Source organism: Tachyglossus aculeatus, chromosome 9 (genome assembly GCF_015852505.1).
Source record: "Tachyglossus aculeatus isolate mTacAcu1 chromosome 9, mTacAcu1.pri, whole genome shotgun sequence".
NCBI lineage: Eukaryota > Metazoa > Chordata > Mammalia > Monotremata > Tachyglossidae > Tachyglossus > Tachyglossus aculeatus.
In genome coordinates this window covers 61,588,345-61,612,804 of record NC_052074.1, presented here as the reverse complement: position 1 = coordinate 61,612,804, position 24,460 = coordinate 61,588,345, and the positions used below count along the sequence as shown (strand labels likewise).

At 41.4% G+C, this 24,460-nt stretch overlaps 1 protein-coding gene across 1 annotated transcript in view; it reads right to left on the bottom strand.

The window, feature by feature from the left end:
* Nucleotides 1-7,123: 7,123 nt before the first annotated feature.
* Nucleotides 7,124-24,460, bottom strand: part of PPP1R1C (protein phosphatase 1 regulatory inhibitor subunit 1C) — a 55,450-nt gene continuing 38,113 nt past the window's right edge. Inside the window, exon 5 of the mRNA XM_038751684.1 lies at nucleotides 7,124-7,586. Coding sequence (XP_038607612.1) covers nucleotides 7,498-7,586 — 89 coding nt within the window. The 3' untranslated portion in view covers nucleotides 7,124-7,497. The remainder of the gene's footprint in view (nucleotides 7,587-24,460) is intronic.

The window sequence follows — 24,460 nt, the reverse complement described above, 5'->3', positions numbered from 1 at the left end:
AAACCCAAGCAACTTCTCACATATGCCATTTCAAGGGGAATTCTTGACCTTCCTGCTTGGATTTTGTTATAAAAATCAGTGGAAAGCATCAATTAGTCAATTGGATTTGTTGAGCATTTTACTGTGTGCAGAGCACTGTACCAAGTGCTTGGCAGAATGGAATATTACAATATCCCCTGCATACAAAGAGCTTACAGTCTAGAGGACCAAATAGGTAGTTTTTTTCCAAATGTCAGGTTACAATTCTTCACATTGACATGGAGATCCCTCCCCTCACCGAAACAAGTGTTCTTATTTAGGAAAAATGAATAACAATAATGATTTATATTTTATAATGGAGTAAAACTTATTTTCATCTCATCTCCTGACCATATGACAACAACATTTTAAGTATCTCAGTACATGTACCCCAGGAATAGTATAACATATAAGTTCTGTTTAGATTTACCACAACACAGACACAAGCATTACTGTGTCATCCAATTCTAATCAAAACTGACCATGTCCTATTCAGGCTGCTTAGTGTTTTAGGAAGCAATTAAGACCCACATAATGTCAAAAATCCTTGACAAATGTAGTAATCAAATGGGATATTCCAAATAGAGAATCTATGTCCCATTAGGAGAGAAGAAGAGGAGAGCAACATATGTTGGTATAATTAGCCTGATTAGGGAAGACATTACCATAATTTATGCTGCAGGGGAAATGTAAGAAGAAATCAGTAAATCTACTGCAGCACCTCAAAAACTGCAATCTTCGGAAAGAGAAGAGTGAAAAACTATTCTCCCATAATTATTAAAGATGTTCCACCATCTGCAAGTTATTTAGCTTCTTCCTGAGTTCATGTCACCACATTTGATAGATAAAGAAGCCTATCTCAACTTGGGGGCTTTTGAGAATGACCGTGTTTTCACAGCCCAATTAGAACCCATTCCACAGTCAGCTATTCATGTTTGCTAGCAACAGATATACTGTTTTCTTTTGTTCTTCACTAGGGACAATATACAAGCTCTCCTTGATACCATAATGGTTCAGTTTTATTCTCTAGTCATACATTAAGTCTGGAATTATGATACAGTGCAAAAATTTGATATTTTAGTATTTTTTGTGGGAAGGGATAAAATTGTTTGTTTTTCCTGTTATCAAGACTAATTTCATTTAAGCCTGATATAAGTAAAAACAAATATGTAAGTGTTGTATCCTGTGTTTTCAAATTCATTTTGAAAACACTCCCAACAAAGATTACCACATGGAAGGGTTCACCTCACAACCCAGGATTTCCGAGAAGGAAGGAAAATGAAGTCATAACCAAACCCCAGGCCCTACGATTTCAAAAGTGATAATTATGTGAACTCCTCAATGGTAGCTTATCTTGCATCGACCCTAGTGCTTACTACAGTACCTGGCACATAGTAAGCACTTAACAAATACCACAGTTATTATCATATTTCACTCTGCTGCCCAGATCATTTTTCTAAAGGGAGTCCTGCTTATATCTTTCCTCTCATCAAAAGCCTTCAGTGATTACTCTTCCTCTCCACATCAACAAGAAACTCCTAACAAGTGGTTTAAAGCACTTCAAAAACTCTCCCCCTTCCTTTCTTGCTCTTTTCTCCCACTGTTCTCAAGCTCACAGTCTTCACTCGTTTCAAGCTACTCACTTTGCCTCTTTGTTGTCTCTCCACTTCCAGCCCCTTTCCTCCACTCTTCCTTCTGCTGGATCTCTCTCCCTTCTGCTGAATCTCTCATCTCCCAGCTGAGAGCTCTCCTCCTCTAATAAGAATCACACCTGCTTAGGGTATAACTTCCCAGCTTAGGCAGTGACTACAAGTGGAAGGCAATCTGCTACAAATCAAAACTCACCTGTGGGTGCTGGTCAGCAGATGCATAGGAGAGAGTCAAGGGTGGAAAATCAAGTTTACTGCATGGAAGAAGGCAATGGTAAACCACTTGTGGATTTTTACCAAGAAAATTTTATGGATACACCTACCAGAACGATGCAGATGGAGTGTTCTGGGAGGGGTGTGTCCGTGGTGTTGCTAAGGGTTGAAGATAACTCAACAACATAAAACAAGACAAGGAAATACCTACCACATTCCACTGGAAATAGGATGGCGGTTAATATAGAGGCCGCTGAATTCTGCTAAAGTTTTTCTCATTAAATGGTATTCTACACAGTCTTAAAAGTCCTATGGGAATCTGGGTCTATCTTCTTTTATTGTCTAGACTGTGAGCCCACTGTTGGGTAGGGACTGTCTCTATATGTTGGCAACTTGTACTTCCCAAGCACTTAGTACAGTGCTCTGCACACAGTAAGCGCTCAATAAATACAATTGATTGATTGATTGTCGGGGTTGGGGTTATTATGACAATTATGACTTCTTTGGTAACACAGAATAGAGCTTGAAGGCATATTTCTGTTGAATGTGTTTTTAAATACACAGTATTTAATAATAATAATAATTACGGCATTTGTTAAGCACTTACTATGTGCCACTGGGGTAAATACAAGGCAATCCGGTTGGATACAGTCCCTATCCCACATGGAGCTCACAATTTTAATCCTCATTTTACAGATGAGGTAACTGAGGCACAGAGAAGTGTAATGACTTGGCCAAGGTCACACAGCAGACAAGAGGCAGCACTGGGTTTAGAACCCACGTCCTTCTGAATTGCAGGCCCATGCTTTATCCATTAGGCCCTGCTGCTACCAGGCATACCAGCTCATGCTATTTCTCCAACTTATCTTGGCTTCTTGCCTTTAAGAGAGGCAGAGCTGAGGCTCCAGAAGAAAGCACAATAATCCAATTAGCACTTTAACAAATTGTGTTACATAATTCATGCAGCCTGGGGAAGAAATTTTTTTCTCCTTGCCCAGAGATTAGTTTCTTCCACTGAGTTTGAGGTTTAATTACCCCTACCTCTACTTAAGTTCATATACCTATCTATAAATGTTCCTAAAAGTCATTCAGTCACTTTGTGTGTGGGTTTCCAGAAGTTTTAGAAGCTTTCTTCTCTAAATCCGTGTGTCCCCAGTGTGTCTTCTGCTTCCACTTCACTCCCTCCAACACACCAATACCTTAGTTACCTTTCTACCTCTGCTTTTCAAACCTAGACTTCAGGCCTTAAGTTCACACTCAACAAACAAGCAAGAAGAAGCAGCGTGTCTCAGTGGAAAGAGCCCGGGCTTTGGAGTCAGAAGTCTTGGGTTCAAATCCTCGCTCCACCAATTGTCAGCTGTGTGACTCTGGGCAAATCACTTAACTTCTCTGTGGCTCAGTTCCCTCATCTGTAAAATGGAGATGAAGACTGTGAGCCCCACGTGGGACAACCTGATAACCTTGTAACCTCCCCAGCAGTTAGAACAGTGCTTTGCACATAGTAAGTGCTTAATAAATGCCATCATTATTATTATAAGAAAAATGCACAATTACAGCCCAACTTACAGAATCCAAGTACAAACATATAGAGTTCCTTCCCCATGCAGAACTGCCAAAGAAACTCTGTGTAGCATGTGACAACTCTGCTTTAGACTAGGCAAACTATTTTGACAAATTACTAACAAAATAAATTCCTAAGAGTCTAGAGGGAAGAGAATAAATCATTTTGGAGTTCTCCAAAATCTCCTAAATTCTTAGCTCACTGGAGGTTTAATTTCCTGGTTCAGTCTTGTAGTAATTCCACCTTTTACTATGGAATTATGGAGGAAAAAAGAGACAATTTTTGAAGGTGATGTCAGATGAGCCTCTTGAAGCTAGAATTTGAAAATTCAGGGTATTTCATGGACCTATCTATTCTGTTATATTGTACTCTTCCAAGAGCTTAGTACAGTGCTCTGCACACAGTAAGTGCTCAATAAATGACTGGTTGATGTAGAATTAATTCACCAGTCCCATTAACTAGTTTGACCCAGGAACACACACTCTCTTCATTGTCCCTGTGATGACTGTTGGGAGATTTTTTTTTTAATGGTACTGTTGAGCACTCACTATATGCCAAGCACTTAGCTCACTCTACTCAGCTGACCCAAGTGTTTTTTTTTCGGGGGAAATTCCTTGCTGAAGAGGGAAGAGGGAAGCAGTGTTGTTTAATGGAAAAATCATAGGCCTGGAAGTCTAATATCATAGACCTGGGTTCTAATTCCAGCTCTGCCCCTTGTCATTTAACTTCTCTGAACCTCAGTTACCTCATCACAAAAATGGGAATTAAGATAGTGAGCCCTTATAGCCCAACACTTAGTACACAGTAAGCCATTAACAAATACCATTAAAAAATGCTAACAAAGTCACGAACACCTGTCTGAAGTCCCTGGATTCAGCGATTGAACTCCCTGATGAAACATCCCTTTCATTTTCCAAGGAATGTCAGTAAATTACTCCTTTTCAGTTAAACTCATTCATTTGAAAAATAATAATGATAACAATGGTATTTGAAGCATCGTGGCATACAGAACAGAACACAGGCCTGGGAGCCGGAAGGTCATGGGTTCTAATGCCATCTCTCCTACTTGTCTTCTGTGTGGCTTGGGCTACTCACGTCCTTTCTCTGTGCCTCAGTTACCTCATCTGTACACTGGGGATTAAGATTGTGAGCCCCATGTGAGACAGTGACTGTGTCCAACCTGATCTGCTTTCATACACCGCAGCTCTGAGTACCGTATCTAGCACAAAGTAAGAGTTTAACAAATGCTACAGTTATTATTATTATTTCTAAGGGTCAAGTATTGTTCTAAGCACTGGGGTAGATAGAAACTAATCAGATAGGACACAGTCTTTGTCCCAGATGCTCACAGTCTTAATCCCCTTTGACAGATGAGGTAACTGAGGTACAGAGAAGTTGAGTGACTTGCTCAAGTTCATTCAGCAGAGACAAGTAGTGGAGTGGGATTAGAACACAGGTCCTTCTGATTCCCAGGCCCGTGTCCTATCCATTAGACCAGGCTGCTAGAACTTCTTTAGAGCCCTACGTGCAACTTGATCTATACACACATTACTCTCACTGAATATGCCACTATCTGTTGCATGCAATTAACAATAAATCTTTGAGTATGAAATCTATCGTTTGTGTGTGGACAGACGGCTTCGACAAAAAGCAGCATGGTCTAGTGGACAGAGCACGGGCCTGGGTGCCAAAAGGACCTGGATTCTAATCCCAGTTCTGCCACATCTCTGCTGTGTAGATTCTTCATTCAAATGTATTTATTCCATCATATTTATTAAGCGCTTACTGCGTGCAGCGCACAATACTAAGTGCTTCGGAGACTACAAAATAATGATAAACAGACACATTCCCTGCCCACAACAAGCTTCCAGTCTAGATTGCTAAAATGACCAGATGTATTCATAATCCTAATGTCTCAAGCAAATCATCCCCCATCACGATCCCGTCCCCCTTAATATCAGTTGCTTTTGTGAGGTCTATGTTACTTATTCCCTGCACTTTTCATATATTCGACATGCAGTAATGTTGATGTTCACTGTGCCACACGGCGATGAGCCCGCTGTTGGGTAGGGACCGTCTCTATATGTTGCCAATTTGTACTTCCCAAGCGCTTAGTACAGTGCTCTGCACACAGTAAGTGCTCAATAAATATGATTGAATGAATGAATGAATGAATCTGAAACCACACTGTGATTTCAGAAGCGTTCAGTAAAAGATGCTCCTTAGTAGTGACTCCACGAATATTCAAAACTCTCCTAAAATCACATCTCCTCTGAGAACTCTTCTCTAAGCCTTCATTTCCCCATTTCACCCTTCCCCCTGTGTTATGTATTTTGTTGTTTACCCCTAAATCTCCTGCCTCTGTTTCCTGTCCCTGGACTATGAGAACTGTCAGCAGTGACACTCAGACTTCCCTGTCCTACACTAATAATAAATAATTATGGTATTTGTTAAGTGCTTACTATATGCCAAGCACTATTCTAAGCGCTGGGGTAGATAAAAATAATAATGATGTTGATGGCATTTATTAAGCACTTACTATGTGCAAAGCACTGTTTTAAGTGCTGGTTAATCAGGTTGGACACAGTCCCTGTTCCGCATGGGGCTCACACTCAATCTCCATTTTACAGATGAGGGAAATGAGGCCCAGAGAAGTGAAGTGACTTGTCCAAGGTCACAGAGAAGACACTTGCAGGAGCAGGCATTAGAACCCAGGTCCTTCTCACTCCCAGGCCCTTGTTCTATCCACTAAACAGTGCTGCATCTCGCTAGTATGGTGTGGTGAGGAGAGGGAGTGGGAATATGCTGGATAGGGAAGATGGCCTAGGGGAAAGATGTCAGAGAGGGAATATGGCAGAGAAGAAAGATGGTGGAGAGGAAGAGATGTTCCAGATCAGCCGTCACCGAAAACCAACCTTCTTCTCCACTTCTGGAAAATGTCCGTGTCGGAATCACAAACTCTTCACTGTGAATGACGTATCAATTTTATGTAAATTTGTATCACCCAACACAGACTAGCCTAGCAACAATCTAGAGAAGTAGAGCCAGAGCTCAAGCCTGACACTTTCTTCTTGAACTCGGCTTCTCTCCTACTTCCCACCCTTTTCCTCTAGATTGACAGGAAATAGTGGTGGATCACATGATCACTTTTCATTGCCGCTGAAATGATGTTAGGAGGAAAGACTTTGGCTTTTTCAGAGTTTCAGGGGCTACTGCTACGAGAAGCACTGTGGTTCAGTGGAAAGAAAATCGGCCTGAGAGTCAGAGGACCAGGGTTCTAATGCTGTTTCTGCTGTGACTTTGAGCAAGCCACTCAACTTCTCTGTGCTTCAGTTCCCTCATCTGCAAAATGGGGATTCAATACCCATTCTTCCTTCTACTTAGACTGTGAGCTCCTCGTGGGTCTTAATCATCATGTATCTGCCCCAGTGCTTAGTATAGTGTTTTACAAAGAGCAAGCAAGCACTTAAACATCACAGTAATTATTATCGTTGTTATTACTACAATGTGAACTTATCAGTTCCACAAGGCAGACATCTCTGCTCTGTCCTGAGCCGAGTAGCTGATGCTGACAGAAACGCCTAAACCTAAAAATGCCATTTTTGACTGTTTGGTTCTGCTTTCATTCAGCACATTTACCCATCTTAGAGGCAGACACACAACCCTGTCTAAATGGATCGAGTATTTATTGTGTATCAATATGACTGTATTTACAGTTGACCTTAGAACGCAAATCACATTAGAAGGACAAATCAGGACTTAAGCTCTGGCAACATTCACACAAAATCACAAACACATTTGCGAATGGCCTTTCTAAGTTGTGAGGGGGGAAAAACGACTGGAAAATAAACATCTATTCTTTGGTTATAAGGAACAAGTTGCGCATGGATTTAAATGCCAGTCAAGGAACACTTCCAGGAGGAAGATTTTGGCTTTTTACTGCGGTCTGCTGAGGCAGAGTTTGCTTCAGGAAGTCAAGCGATGGAGTCCCTTGGTTGGGTGTCAAAGATTATCAGTCCAGTTATTCCAAGGACCTACTGGGCCATCGCTCTGGAACTAGTGGCCCCACGATCCTCCTCTTTCATTTGCTCCCTCTTCTTCTTCCGGGACAGCCGAGCCGCTCTGGTTCTTCAGGTGCTTCACCCCTGGAAGTAGAAAGAACCTGCTTAAAGTCCCACAGGCTTTAGTTAATAATAATTATGGTATTTGCTAAGTGATTACTATTTGCTAAGCACTGTTCCAAATGCTGGGGTAGATACAAGGTGATCAGGTTGGACACAGTCCCTGTCCCACATAGGACTCACATTATCAATCCCCTTTCAGCAGATGAGGGAACTGAGGCGCAAAGAAGTTAAGTGACTCGCCCAACAAGCGCTTAACAAGTACCACAGTTCTTTACTGCAGGTACAGCATTCATTCATTTGTATTTATTCAGTGCTTACTTTGGGCAGAGCACTGTACTAAGAACTTGGGAAAGAACAATACAACAATAAACAGACACATTCTCTGCCCCAAACGCATCTGCTCCTTGGCTAAAAGAGCAAAGCGAAGCAGGGGAAAAAGAATCAGAGGTCAGCTCTGCTTTGTCTTTTCAGGGGGGCATAAACTCAGCCGCCTTACGTGAAGCTCCTGATTCATTCAGGCGCCGCCACGCTGGGGCCAAGTTTCCACTGGAGGCCGGCTCTCTTCGACAATTACGGCTTCCCCCTGAAGCCTTACATCCCAACCGATGGCAAACTCACTAACAAACTCCTTTTGGAACACTAGGAACCCATCCGTCACACATCAAGTCTTCCCTTCAGCACACCTGCACTTTATCAGCGCTAATTCAAAACCCACTAAAAGCCAAGCTCCATAAGGATATAACTATATCTGTCTGTGGAATTTCTAAAAGACTGTTCCGACTTGGATTGTGAACAGCAGAGGGAGCCTAATATTGCTCGTATCCTCCCTTCTTTTTCAATAACTCCATTCCTGAAGGGCTCTTTGGGTTTCTATTTTTTCATTTAACCCAAAACTGAGCTTTAAAACCAAAGAAGTTATCCCATTTGAATTGTTGACCACTCACTACGTGTCAAACGCCATTCAAAGTGTGTGGATCTATGCAAGTTAATCAGGTCAGATACAACCCTTTCCCGTATGGAGCTCATAATCAAAGGGGCAGGGGGAACAGGTTTTGAATCTTTATTAGACAGATGAGGAATCTGAAGCACAGAAAAATTAAGCGACTTGCCCAAGATCACACAGCAGGCAAGTTGCTTGGATCTGTGAACTTTGATATTCACCCCAACCGCAATCCCACAGCAACTGTGTACACATTTTTAAATTATATATTATAAATTATAATTATAAATTATATATTATAAATTTCTTGTTTATTAATATTTATATCTGCCTCCCCCTTTAGACTGTAAGCTAGTTATGGGCAAGGAATGGGTCTACTAATTCCGTTGTACTTTCCCAGTTGCTTACTACAGTACTCTATACATAGTAAGTGCTCAATAAACATGATTGAATGAATGAATGAATAGTAAGTGCTCAATAAATCCCAATGATTGATTAACTGAAGTTGGCTCTTGCATTTGGCAAGAAGGGATCACAGAAATGGTGTCCGAATCGACTGTCTTGTATCTTACCTCAGCCTAAAGTATAATGCTTTAGTTAAATAAATTAGCATTAAAGATAACTTGCCCACACTGGAAGATATTTGGAACCAAATAATTCAGAACTTTGCTGAGATGCTGCCATCCAAAGGATGAGCAGTGTAGCCTAGTGGAAATAGCACGGGCCTGGGAATCAGAGGACCTGGGTTCCAATCCCCACTCTGCCACTTGCTTATTTTGTGACCTGGGACAAATCACTTTATTTCTCTGTGCCAGTTTCCTCACCTGTAAAATGGGGATTCAATATGTGCTCTCCCTCCTTCATAGACTGTGAGCCCCAATTTGAATAGGGTCTGTATTCATTCAGTACATACTGTAACTATGCTACTGTTTGGTCTATGATATAAGCTCCTCTAGACTGTAAGTTCACTGTGGGCAGGAAATGTGTCTGTTTATTGTTATATTGTACTCTCCCAATCACTTAGGATTGGAGATTGAATGAATGAATAAGCACTTAATACCACAATTATCATTATTATCCAGAGGCTCCCAACAGGGCTTTCAAAGACCACTGAATCTATCTTACTTTTTCTATTGGTTCCCCAACTCAGTTCTAAATGCTGGTACGAATCTCAGCTCCTAATGAGTCTCCATTTAACCAATTTTTTTTGTTTTTTTTTAATGGCATTTGTTAAGTGCTTACTATGTGCCAAGCACTGCTCTAAGCTCTGGAGTAGCTACAAGTTAATTGGGTTGGACATGGTCCCTGTCCTTCACGGGCCTCACAGTCTTAATTCCCATTTTATGGATGAGGTCACTGAAGCACAGAGAAGGTGCCCAAGGTCACCCAGCAGACAAGTGGCAGCGGTGGGATTAAAATCCAGGTGCTTCTGATGTCCATTATTATTATTATTATTGTTGGTATTTTGTGCTTATTATGTGCAAAGCACTGCTGTAAGCACTGGGGAGGATACAAGGTGATCAGGTTGTCCCACATGGGGCTCACAGTCTTCATCCCCATTTTACAGATGAGGTAATTGAGGCACAGAGAAGTTAAGTGACTTGCCCAAAGTCACACAGCTGACAATTGGCAGAGCAGGGATTTGAACCCAAGACCTCTGATTCTCAAGTCCATGCTCTTTCCACTGAGCCAAACTGCCATTAGACCATGCTACTTCTCCAGTTAACACTGGCATGACCCTCAAAGGATGTAGTGTCAAAAAGATGGTTTGTAATTATGAGCTAAAACACCCTTACTGTATCAACAAGACTCTCAGTTACACACACTGAGTTACACTTGGCCACAATTATTTATCCCAGGAGCAGGCAGGACAGCATCAGAGGGAGTCCTCCATAGGGGTGAGATTTGCCGAACAGATTTAGGAAGTTATCTAGAGGACCCATCAATTCTACCAATTAGAAGTCACTTTCAGCCACACTTGGACATGGCCTAGTGGATAGAGCCCAGGCCTGGGAACCAGAAGATCTGGGTTCTAATCCTGCCTCCGTCATTTGGCTGCTGCATGACCTTGAACAAGTCTCTTAACATCTCTGTGCCCCAGTTATCTCACCTACAAAATGGGGATAATGACTGTGAGCCCTATACGGGACAAGGATTAAGTCCGACCTGATTATCTCACGTCTATCCCAGCTCTTAGTACAGTGCCTGGTACATAGTAAGTGCTTTGCAAGCACCATTAAAAAAATAAAATAAGTTCTCCTGCTCCCCCCTTCAGATGTGTTGTCAGATCCTGACCTTCACTAGTTCCAAATAAGAATGTATTTGTGCAAATTAGCAAATAACAGGTGATATTTCACCCCTGGGCTGTCATGCCAGAACACCCACAGAAAATTCTTAGGATTCTAATATTTGTGTAGTGCAATTGTTAGGTTTCCTAATTAGTTAATGATGGGGAGCTTGCATTAGGATTTTGAAACAGCCCCTCAAGGCACACTTGTCTTTGTTCCTATCAGCAAATTTCATCCAAAAGGCATTGATCAATCAGAAAGCCTGCCAGGGATTCTGCAAACCTCCACAGATGGGTCTTCCCTAATGGGAGCCTCCCAAGCACCGTGAATTCAGCCAGATGTGGTGGTCTACAGTAAGCTAAATGGGTACTTCTATAGCCCCAGTATCAAAGCCCGGAAAGGGGAGAGGTTGGAGAGAAAAAATAATGATAATGATGACGATGACAAATTATTGCTATTATTGTTGCTATACTTAGCAGGTCCTTCTGCTTCTCTATATCACAGCCAATGTACGTCTGTTGCTTCTGGGTTGGAAAAAGTCCCATGTCTTTGAGTTCTCACCCTGGCTTTGGTCAAGCAAGATAAGGGTGGAGAAAGCAGAGTGAAGTCCATGGTTAAAAGCCCTCCATAATTTTAATGCAGAGATTTAATGTTTAACAATCTACCAGGAGAGAAAGAGGGGAAAGAGAGAAAAGATTTAAAAGTGGACACGGCCATTATTATACAGGCTTCAAAACACAAATTTCCACAAATACACAAAAAACTTTCATAAATACACAAAGTTCTGTAAACACCCCCACACACTTTCCTAGGCCTGAGCAAGACTAAATTTGTCACATGGTTAGAGAAACTGCAGAAGGATATGAGGTCTTGGGGTAGCTAAGCCAGATAGGAGAGAGGTTAGGGGTAGAGAGAGAGGCAGAGAGGAAGAAAGGGGGAGAGGGAGAGGGAGAGGGAGAGGGAGAGGGAGAGAGAGAGAGAGAGAGAGAGAGAGAGAGAGAGAGAGAGTGAAAAGGGGAAATATAGGAGGGAAATAGGAGGGGGAAAAGGAGGAAGAGGAGGGAGAAAGAGTGAGAAAGAGAGAGAGCAAGAGAGTGGGGAAAGGAGAGGAAAGGGAGAGATACAGGGAGAAAAGGCAGAGAGAGAGACAGGGGAAAGGAGAGGAAGGGAGAGAGACAGAGAGAGAGAAAGGCAGAGAGAGAGAGTAAGGCAGAAAGAGAGAAAGAGAGAGAGAGAGAGAGAGAGAGAGAGAGAGAGAGAGAGAAAACTCTTCCCCTCCTGAAGATAAAATCTATTCTTGGCATGGAGTTTGGGAGCCAGAATATTCCAATCTCCAGAGCTCAGTGAAGAAAAGTGTCACTGAAACTCTGGGAAATGCAGTTTCCAAAGGTAGGAAGCTGTCAGCATAGTTTTTCTATTCTCCCTGTATTTTTCCCTGACTTCATATCAGTCTCCAACCAGGTACTCCTAAGTAATTCTTTATAAAAAATAATTCATTTTATTCCCCTGATGCTACCCTGGAAAAAGTCCATCTGCAAGGCATTAAACTGTTTTAAACAAAATTCCCTTACTAATCTACATAACAGGAAATTCTTCTTTGAAATTGGATAAAACTTTCTGAAATGTGAGTCCTAAGGCAATTCAAGCAGTGAATGGGAGCAAAATCCTGTTTTTCTTGGGGGATTTGTCACTTCTATGGGATGAGAATTCAGTATATTTGGAAGTGAAGGTGACCATCATTATATCCCAAAGTTATTTTAGACTCAAATCATAATCAGGTTGACTTCACATTTTCATGTTCTTTGCAATGTCATTGTTTGAATAAGAAAGGAAGTCGGAGTAAAAACCCACACTAAATCTTTCTTATTCGACAAAAGTCACTTTGTCATATTTAGCTGCGGTACTGCAATTCAATTTTTTCTATTCTTTATTTTTATAAAGCAAAATGAAGCTAGATCTGACACAATGCTCTCCGCTGTAAAGAGCTACTGGATATTCTGCACAAATTACTGAAAACAAGACCAGTTGTTTAGTTTATACTCGTTATTTGTTGATATGAATGTTTCAGTGACATCGTCACTAAACAGTTGAAGGTTTTATAGTTCTTGGCAGCTTATATGCCTCTGTGTAAATACTTCATTTTTTCAAGATGCTTTAACTCTGTAATTAACCTCTATGCTTTGTGAACTATCAGACCTTGAGTTTTCAAATAAAAAGCCAAAGTCACTGCAGTCAGTTTATTGAACTCTCAACTCATCACAAGTTACATTAATTCATAAATTTATTACATTGGGTACAAGAGAACATTCCTAAAATTGCCATCTCATTAAACGTCTCACGGCATGTCTCTAAAGAGGCAGGGTGACCTAATGGATAGAGCTCCAGCCTAGGAGTCAGAAGGCCCTGGGTTCTAATTCCAGCTCCGTCGCTTGCCTTCTGTGTGACCTTGGGAAAGTCACTTCGCTTCTCTGAGCCTCAGTTACCTCATCTGTAAAATGGGGATTAATGTTGTGAGCCCCATGTCAGATATGGGCTTTGTCCAACTTGACTGTTTTATATCTACTGCAGTGCTTAAAACAATGCCAGGCACATAGTAAGTGCTGAACAAATACCGTAAAAAAGGTAGACTGTTCCATCTTGAAATGGAAAGATCACAGACCTGGGAATCAGAAGACCTGGGTTCTAATCCCGGCTCTGTCAATTGCTTGCTGTTTGACCTTGGGGAAGTCACTTAACTTCTCTGTACCTCCGTTTCCTCGACTTTAAAATGATGGATTAATACCTGTCCTCCCTCCTACTTAGACTGTGAGCCCCTATGGAGCAGGGTCTGTGTCCGATATGATTAACTCGTATCTACCCTAGTGCTTAGAACAGTGCTTGACACATAGTAAGCGCATAATAAATACCATAAAATATTTTTTCAGGAGCAAGAAAGATTTCAAAGTAGTGAATTCTTCCTGGAAATATCAGAGTTCTGGGAAAGGGGATGATTCTCCAAGAACCCTAGCAAAAAATACAGACTAACTGTGATATAGGCAGACATCAAATTCAAATATCTGCAGGTTGCAAAGGTAACATAACGATTTAGACAGAAATACCACCAAGAGTTCTTTCTCTCCAGCCTTCCTGCTTTATTCAAGGATTTAAATCCCTTCATTGCAACCATCTTATTCAGTCACCCCTTAATGCTCTCATGATGCTACAGAACTACCCCGTTGTAGGCTAACGTGCCCCAGTTTTGAATCTGTTAGGGAGGCATATATCTTTCACCAATACTCCCCTACCCCTACTTCTCTCTCTCTCTCTCTCTCTCTCTCTAACACACACACGTGTTTCATTTGAGTTCAAAAAAGATGGCATTCCTGACGGTAAGATTTTTCTTATCAATGTGGGCAACGTGTTTCCACCAAAACCAATATATTAAGTGACAATTCTTTCCACATCAGTTAAAGAAGCATCATGGTTTGGTGGATAGAGCACAGGCCTGGTCCTCAGAAGGACCTGGGTTCTGATCCCTGCTCCTCCACTTGTCTGCTATGTGATCTTGGGCCAGTCATTTAACCTCTCTGTGCCTCAGTTACTTCATCTGCAAAATACGGATTAAGACTGTGAGCCCCACGTGGGACAGGGACTATGTCCAACCTGATAAGCTTGTATCTACCCCAGTGCTCAGATCAGTGCTTGACACATAGAAAATGCTTAATAAATACCATCATCGATATTATCGGTATTATGGGAAGAACAGCAAATGGATGTCTGGCTCCTGATTTTTGGTAACCTAGTCAACTCCTGCCTTTTCCACTCTCCTCCCTAGCAAGAAAGGATAGGGCCAATAACAGACACCCCAAAGTAGAAATGTCACACGGAGAAATTTCAGGTATGACTTCAGTGATACTAAAAACAAAAATGCCCTTTAGAAATAAGATGCAAAGCATTTGTCAGAAATTATTTCACGATCCAAAGAACTTTTTGGTTTTATTCAGAACCACCAATCAATCCTTCCATCGATTTTTCCCTAAAAACACAGGAGGAAGCTTGTGAAGTCTTATTAGAGGAACAACCATGTTTAAATATATAGTACATAAACAAAAGGAGAGGAATTCCACTCCCTTTTATGAGACTAAATATTTATGTCAGAAAACGTTTACATTTTGCTAGCTTTCCATATCAGAAGGGAATTAAATGATATACACGTAGACACATAACGTGTTTATGGGCATGCTCCAGACACTAGACTTGTAGACATTTGGTGATAACTAAATTTTGGCTCAGAAGGACGATTTATCGTCCAGTGCGCTATGGCAATGTTTGGTCAATGGAGCTTTGGATTCTAAGCCTTGTTCAAAATTCTGCGCCTGGTTCAAATCTCTTCCACCACTGACATCTTGCTAACACCTTCCCTCTTGCTTCAAATTTCCTTCCCTTCTTATCTGATGGACCCCCCAGACTGTAGGCTCATCGTCCAGACTGCAAACTCTTTGTGGGAAGGGAATATGTCAACTCCTTGAGCATAGGACTGCGTCTTTGAAGACTTCTGTATCCTCCCAAGTGCTTAGTATGGTGCCCCCCTCTATAGTATCACTGAGTAAATGCCACACAACTTCAGAGACGCAACAATAATTCTTCAAGAAGAAAGTCTGTGTGGAAGCGCTAGAGAAATTTCCCTGCTTGCCATTTTTTTTGTGGCATTTATTAAGCGCTTACTATGTGCAAAGCACTGTTCTAAGCTGCAAACAAGATGGTGGAGAAGGCCCTTCTGAAAAGATTCTAGAAGAACAGTTCACCATTCCCTACCTGAACCACAATGTGGGCTCTGTTCATGGTACAGCAGGTGTATCTTTACAGCACAAGAGATCAAAATAATTGCAGTATTTGTGAAGTGTTTACTAGTCTGCAGCGCTGGGGTAGATACACTAAAAGCGGATCGGAAACAGTTCCTGGGCCATTTAAGGTTCACAGTCCAAGAGGGAGGGGACAACAGGTATTTTTACTTGCACATATTTACTATTCTATTTATTATACTTGGTTAATATATTTTGTTTTGTTGTCTGTCTCCCCCTTCTAGACTGTGAGCCCGTTGTTGGGTAGGGACCATCTCTATATGTTGCCAACTTGTACTTCCCAAGCGCTTAGTACAGTGCTCTGCACACAGTAATCGCTCAATAAATATGATTGAATGAATGATCCCCATTTTACAGGTGAGGAAAGTGAGTTACAGAAAAGTTAAGTGATTCACCCAAGGCCACATAGCCCACAAGCGGGGGAGTCAGGATTTGAACCCGAGTCTCCTGACTTGCAGATCTGTGTTCTTTCCATGGGACTATTCTGCTTCTAGATCCAGGAAAAGGGCAGAAATAAGCCCATGATTTTTTAGTGTGCTTGCTGATCTTACAAAGGTTGATGTGCTGCCTCAGTGGGGTAAGAAGGGCAAAATTCAGATTGTAGGGGGTTAAGACAGTTGGCAGAAAGGAAACTAAGTCAGTGGGTGTACCCCGATTCACTGAAGGGTTTTGGGCTGGGATGGGAACAGGGAGATACGGTGATAAATGAACATTGTATTCCTCATATAAAACAATGCAAATACATGCGTGGCTTGGCTATTTTTGCTTGCATGGAATGACTCATGAGATATTTATCTAACATCTAGGATGATATCAAAGACAGCTGTGACATAGCTTGAGTCAGACCAACTTCAATTCAATCCAAACAATGTAACACAGAACACTTGGTTTTAAAATAGAAGGCTATAACAATGAGCAGTGTGCAAATTCAATTCATTTTTCGTTGACCAAGTTTCTTAAAATAAGCTGTGAAAGGGATTCTGAAACCAAATCGGGAACCTGTCAACTTTAGAAGGACAGGGAGAGGAAGCATTGTCCGGACACATGGAAGTTAGGTCACGGTTATATGCTCACTGTTGGGAACCTTTGGGTCATTCTGTTTTCCTCACTAGATGGTAAGCTAGAGAAGCAGCCATGGTCTAGGGGAAAGAGCATGGGCCTGGGATTCAGAAGGACCTGGGTACTAATCCCAGTGACTTGGGCAAGTCACTTCACTTCTTTGTGCCACAGTTGCCTAAGCTGTAAAATGGGGATTAAGACTGTGAGCCCCCCGTGGGACAACCTGATCACCTTGTAACCTCCCCAGCGCTTAGAACAGTGCTTTGCACATAGTAAGTGCTTAACAAACACCATCGTTATTATTATTACTCTTCTACTACAATATAGTCCACACACTTCACTCCTCTAGTGATAACATTCTCACTGTACCTCGATCTCGACTATCTCGTCACCAACCTCTTGCCCACACCCTTCCCCTGGCCTGGAGTGCCCTCCCTCCTCAAATCCGATAGGCAACTACTCTCCCCAGTGTTCAAAGCCTTAATGAAGGCACTTCTCCTCCCAAACTTAGTCCTCTTTTCCTCTTCTCCCACTCCCTTCTGCATCACCCGACTCGTCCCCTCCTTCACAGCCCCACAGCACTTGTGTACATATCCGTAATTTATTTATTTAGGTTAATGTCTGTCTCCCCCTCTAGGTTGTATGCTCGTTGTGGGCAGGGAATGTCTGTTCGTTGTTGTATTGTGCTCTCCCAAGCACTTAGTACAGTGCTCTGTACACAGTAAGTGCTCAATAAATAAGATTGACGACTGAATCCGATTACCTTGTATCTTCCCTAGTGTTTAGCATGGTGCCTGACACGTAGTAAGCACTTAACAAATACTATTTAACAAAAAACAGCTTCTTGAGTGCAAAGACGGTATCTTTTCTCCTTTATAGTTCCTCATGATTCGCAGTGCTTAATAAATACTACTTTCAGCTGAATTAATAAATTAATCAATTCATTTCTCCCAGTCACCTCTTGCTTTCCTTCTTTCTTCCTTTCCTTTCCCTTCCTTTCTTCCTGGAATTCCCTCTTTCTTTACACCCAGCATTCAATCGATCAAAGGTATCATTTATTTATTTATTTATTTATTTTTATTTGCTATGTATTTATTCTTTCTTCATTAAATTAATTTATGATTTATTAAATTGATTTATTTCACATCACATTTGTTGAGTTTTTTATTCACTATTTATTCCACTTCCTGGAATTCCCTCTCTCTTTACACCCAGCATTCAATCGATCAAAGGTATCATTTATTTATTTATTTGTTAGCTATGCATTTATTCTTTCTTCATTAAATTAATTAATTTATGATTTATTAAATTGATTTATTTATTGCACATTACATTTGTTGAGTTTTTTATTCACTATTTATTTTTTGAGTGCTTACTGTGCGTAGACCCTCTCAGGGTCACACCTGGAGAGTTTCCAGTACTCTACCAGTCTCGGCTACAAGAGGGAGAGTCCAGCAGAGGCCTGTCTATTCCATTCCTAGCTTGGCCAGTGGCTAGCGAGCGGAAGGCAATCATTTTATTTTACTTGTACGTATCTATTCTATTTATTTTATTTTGTTAGTATGTTTGATTTTGTTCTCCGTCTCCCCCTTTTAGACTGTGAGCCCACTGTTGGGTAGGGACTGTCTCTATATGTTTCCAACTTGTACTTCCCAAGCGCTTAGTACAGTGCTCTGCACACAGTAAGCGCTCAATAAATACGATTGATTGATTGATTGCTGCAAGTCAAAACTCACCCATGCTGGGCAGCAGCAGCACGGGACAGAGTCAAGGGCAGAGAGTCGAGGTTACTGCGCAGAAGAAGGCAATGGTAAACCACTTCCGAATTTTTAACAAGAAAATTCTATGGATCCACTACTGGAAGGATAAACCACTTCTGTATTTTTACCAAGAAAATTCTATGGATCCACTACGGGAAGGATTGCAGATGGAGGACGGGGCGTTCTGGGATAGATGCGTCTATGGGTCGGAAATAACTGTACGTAGAATACCTTATGATAGAGTTGGCTGACACAAACCCAGAACACAAGGAGCTTACGATCAACAGGAGATGAGGGACACTGAAATAAATTACAGGTAGGGGAAATGGAAGAGTAAGGATATATTCAAATGTACTGTTGGGTGGGGTGAATATCAAGGGTTTAAACAGTTCCAAGTGTGTAAGTTATTCAGAAGAGGGAGAGGAAATGGCAGCTTCAATCAGGAAGGCCTCTTGGAGGAGGTGGGATTTAGGATGACACCTTACCTCCTTCCCTTCCCTACAGCACGTGACTCTATTGATTTTACTTGTACATATCTATTCTATTTATTTTATTTTGCTAATATGTCTCCCCCTTCTAGACTGTGAGCCCACTGTTGGGTAGGGACCGTCTCTATATGTTGCCAACTTGTACTTCCCAAGTGCTTAGTACAGTGCTCTGCACACAGTAAGCGCTCAATAAATACGATTGATTGATTGATTGAGTGTTGTGAACAATTTTATATGAAGGGGAGGCAGTTACAGTTCAGGGGGTGGGGATGTTCTGTCAAGATAAATGAGAGCGAGGTCCAGTGAGTAGGTTGGCATTGGCATTTGATGAACGCCTTACCTCCTTCCCCTCCCCACAGCACCTGTATGTATATATATATATATATATATATATATATATATATATATATATATATATATATATATACACATATATATGTGTGTGTGTGTGTGTGTGTGTGTGTGTATATATATACATATATATATATATATATATTTGTACATATTTATTACAGAGGGGAACATACTTGTTCCTCAGGTGGAGCAATGTACTCTTCAAAGAGTAGGTGTCTAGTAAATGCTGTTGAGAATGGGGATTCTTTTTCCCTTTGATATTCAGGGAAATACTGAGAAGATTTTGTTATGGTCTTGGGTTTTCTTAGCCAACTGTAGGCTTGTGTTTCTTGGACAACAATGGAAGGAGGTGGAGAACATAAGAATTAAGCTGGTTGAATTTTGGGTGGAAGCATTGCAACTCTGAGGGTGGAATGAGGGCTCTGCTGTGTGACCTTGGGCAAGTCTCTTAATTTCTCTGTACCTCAATTACCTCATCTGTAAAATGGGGAGAGCGAGGATTAGAACCCGTATCCTTTGAATCCCAAGCCAGTGCTCTTTCCGCTAAGCCCTCCCAAGCACTTAATAAATACCGTTGATGAATGAATGGAGTGCTTACTGTGTGCAGAGCACTGTACTAAGCACTTGGGAGAGGATAGTAGAATTGGTAGATACATTCCCTGCCCACAAGGAGCTCATAGTCTAGAGTGATTCAACACAGAGGGCTTTTTTCTAACTTTTACTACTGAAAGAACAATATCACTCAGTCAGATGTATTTCCTTCAAAAGATACTCTCCAAGTTGAAACGAACTATGTTAGACAGTAAGGCGCGACCACAGCAAGACACTCATGCTGATCTCTTCCCCAACACCTAAAACTTGAAGGCACATAGGGAAAACACGCTGCGCTGATGTTATCTTGGATGTCTGCTTTCTGTTAGCAGAGGGAAGGATTTAAGAACATTTTCCTTCTGGCATCTCCCATTTCAATTTAGCCACTTATGAAAGGGTCGAATGCTTGATCTTCGGCAAATAAAACTGGGACCTTTTCAGCAATCCTGTTAGAGCTTTAGGCAGGAAAATAAAAACAGTCCTTAGAGACCATATTGAGTGTGAATCTCTGGAGGTTGGAAAAGAAGGCATTCCCTGTTTTCCCTAAGGCAGAAATGCTCTCAGAGCCCAGCACTGAATTTGCCGAGAATTTTATTACTTTCTGGAATCATAATCTTTGGCGCTCGTATCCTTTCTTATTGCAGAAAGGAAATATAAAAGCCCTGAATTCTTCTCAGCATTTCTGGGAAGAATAGTGCTAAACTCATTTAGTCATGCCCACTTCCTGTTTTCCTGCAAAATGCACAGAAATGTTTTCCTTGTGTCTTGAGACTATTCTTTTGCAAGCACCAACTAAATAAAAGAATCAAATAAAGAAAAATAAATGAGTAAGTAAATCCCTGAATCCACTCAAATCTTTTTTTTTTGTCTGGCATTTCAGGCACTGGTCCCAAATTATGACAGCTAAGATACATAAAAAAGGGCAGAGAACATATGTCTAGTTGCTTCTATCCAAGTACATCAAAACATTTCTCTGCACTGCAAGCGGTAACCCCACTTTGAAATTTGAGTTAAGTGTCATAGCCTTATATCCAAAACAGCTTGTGGCTAGGGTATGAATTTCCAAGGTTTCACCTCATTTCATGCAATTCTTCCCCCACTTTTAAAAAAGCTCCTCATTTAATAGTTCTATACAAAAATTAACAACAGTTACTGTTAAACAGTATCTGTTAAGCACTTAGCACGTACCAAACACTGTTCTAAGCTGTGGGGTTGATGCAAGATAATCAGGTCCCATATGTGGCTTGCATTCTAAGGAGGGAGTACAGGTATTCAATCCCCATTTTGCAGATGAGGGAACTGAGGCACAGAGAAATGAAGTAACTTGCCCAAGTTCACACAGCAGACAAGTAACAGAGGTGGGATTAGAACCCAGGTCCTCTGACTCTCAGGCCTGTGCTCTTTCCTCTAGGCCACACTGCTTTTGTATTCATCTTAACATTTTCACTGACAAAGGGAATTTAAGCCTATTTTCTAATTTATCCTACTAATTACACTATTTGTCAAATGCTTTATGTGTGGCAGACATGGAACTAACATGGAACCCCTGTCTACATGTTTTGTTTTGTTGTCTGCCTCTCGCTTCTAGACTGTGAGCCCATTGTTGGGTAGGGGCCATCTCTATATGTTGCCGACTTGTACTTCCCAAGCGCTTAGTACAGTGCTCTGCACACAGTAAGCGCTCAATAAATACGATTGAATGAATGAATGAATGAACTAAGCACTTGGGTAGATACAAGACAATCAGATCAGACACAGTCTCTGTCCCACAGTCTAAAGAGGAGGGAGAAGAGATATTGACTTTCTATTTTATGGATATTGAACTCCCTGGGAGATGGTTGAAACATTAGACAAAGCCAGAGAAATCAGAACTGTAAAAATTATGCCAACTTATGACTTTGAAACTTGGTCCATTTTGAAGCTGGCTTTACCTTCTTTCCTTCTGTTTTCTCAGCGATGAGGCTAATGCAGTAGACTCTCCCAAATTGTCTTCTTAAAAAGGACTTCATGTCTCAGGCCGTGGGTTTGAGATTCCCACTGGCGTTGCTCAGCTGGTCTTGTTTGATCCTACCTGCCCTGCATTTCAGTCTCTTTTTTAGATATTTAGGACTTGAATCCAGAAGACAGGAATGCACTATCTGGATCCAGCCCTGCTCCCAAGGGACCAACTGGCCAGGATTTTCTCAGAATCCCATTGGGCCGGTTTGGCCCTCATTCCACCCTCAGAGTTGCAATGTTTCCACCCAAAATTCAACCAGGCTTAATTCTTATGTTCTCCACCTCCTTCCATTGTTGTCCAAGAAGCACAAGCCTACGGTTGGCTAAGAAAACCCAAGACCGTAACAAAATCTTCTCAGTATTTCCCTGAATATCAAAGGGAAAAAGAATCCCCGTTCTCAACAGCATTTACTAGCCACCTACTCTTTGAAGAGTACATTGCTCCACCTGAGGAACAAGAAGTACTGGACCCCTGTTTGGAAAATTAAAAGAAGTGTGTGTTTTACAGCAGGTATCTGAATCCCTTTCCCGCTTTGATCTCTTTCGTATCAGTACGTTTGGGCTCAGGTTTACACGACAAATAATAGCACGCTTTGGAAGGGAGATTACGATGCAGAAGAAATACGGAAACATAAGCTCCTTGTGGCCAGAGAACATTATACGGTACTCTCCCAAGAGCTCAATGCAGTGCTCTGCACAGAATAAGTGCTCAGTAAATACCATTGACCTACTGATTGAGTGAAACAGCACTGGAGCTACAAGAAAACTTTAGACTTAATACTCTATAAACATTCAGAGATGAAACAGGTGCTTCAGGGGGAGAAGTGCTGGACCCTAAGTTATTTTTCTTTTTCTGCTAAATGAACAAGCTTAAAGGTTTGGAGGAAAAGATTTTCCGAAGCATTAGGCTCAGTGATGTGATACTAATGAGGGATACCGTACCAAGCAGTTATTTGGTCAGATGCCATGGTTAATGTTCTGCTTTCATTTTAAATCAATACCACTCACTTTGCTTTCTTCAGGAGAATGCCTTCCAGTAAAACAGCAGGCAGAGATAGGGAGTGGTAGCGGGGAGATGAATCAGCCATTTCCTGCCTCAATTATTTCCATCTATTTTGCCCTTGAATAAATCCAACAAAGAATGAGATCGTTGCCTTTAAATCACGGGATAATCTACCGCATAGACACGCTAGAAATGAGTTTTCGGCTCAGCAATCAGATCCTGAGGAAATCAGTGTCTCTCTCCTTTTGGAATCATCAGGATCTATATTATGCATGGTGCTGCAATGGGAAAGTAAGTGTACTAATAAAAATATGAAATTTACCCAGTACTTCCAAAGTGCAAAGCATTGGGTGAGGGAGAGAGGTAGGTCTAAGGTTGGCTATAGTCCCTTTTCCACATGGGGCTCACAGTTCAAAAGGGTGGGAGAACAATCCTCATTTTATAGAAGAGGAAACTGGGAAACAGAGAGGTTGAGTGATTTGTAAAAGGTCACACAGCAGACAGATAGTATAGCTGTTGGGTGTCTACTGTGAGCAGAGCATTGTGCAGAGTGCTGTGGAGACTCATACTATATTCCTTCCCTAATGTCATTTTAGTTCTTCAAAATCATCTAAGCATATGGCCACTCATTTCACCCACCACTGCACTTAGATATAAATCCTTAAACTCTGTTCTTTCTGCTACTTGTAATTTCTTTTAATGTCTCACTCCCCCCTCTAGATTGTAAACTCCTTGAGGGCAGGGTTCAGGACTACAAATTCCATTGTATGGTCTCAAGTACATAGTTCAGTACTCTGCATACAATAAGTCAAAATCTCCCAGCCCTATGCGTGATTTGAGGCATGCTCTATTACTATTCCAACTAGTCTTCTCCTGCATGAATTGTATAACTAATTTTATTTTCTATTTAAGTGCTTACTCTGTACCTGGTGCTGTTCTAGGCACTGGGGTAGATTGGGGTAGATCAGGTTGGACACAATCCATTTCATTCATTCATTCAATTTTATTTATTGAGCACTTACTGTGTGCAGAGCACTGTACTAAGCGCTTGGGAAGTACAAGTTGGCAACATATAGAGATGGTCCCTACCCAACAGTGGACTCAGACTCTAGAAGGGGGTTCACATGGGGTTCACAGTCTTCATCCCCATTATACAGATGTGGTAACTGAGGACCAGAAAAGCGAAGTGATTTGCCCAAGGTCACACAGTTGACAAGTGGCAGAGCTGGGCCCAGGCTCCAAGGCCCATGCTCTATCTACTAGACAACACTGCTTCTCTAGTCCCAAGAAGGATGTCAAATCCATCCCTCTAAAGTGGCCAATCTGGCTATTGCTAACTTCATCTCATTTTCCTTAAATGGTTCTGGAAACTGGTCTTGTAACAATTGTCACATGCAGCAATCAAGTCCTAAAATCTAGTTTAATTTTAACTAAACGATTTAAACGAGAGTGTGCTCGAACAATATCATTTTCCCCGCTTTATGCCCTATAATTCCTTCACCGATTTCCCTTTTCCAAATTTTGAAATGTCAGGATTTGTGGCAGCAGGATCATTTTGACAGCCTGATGAGTG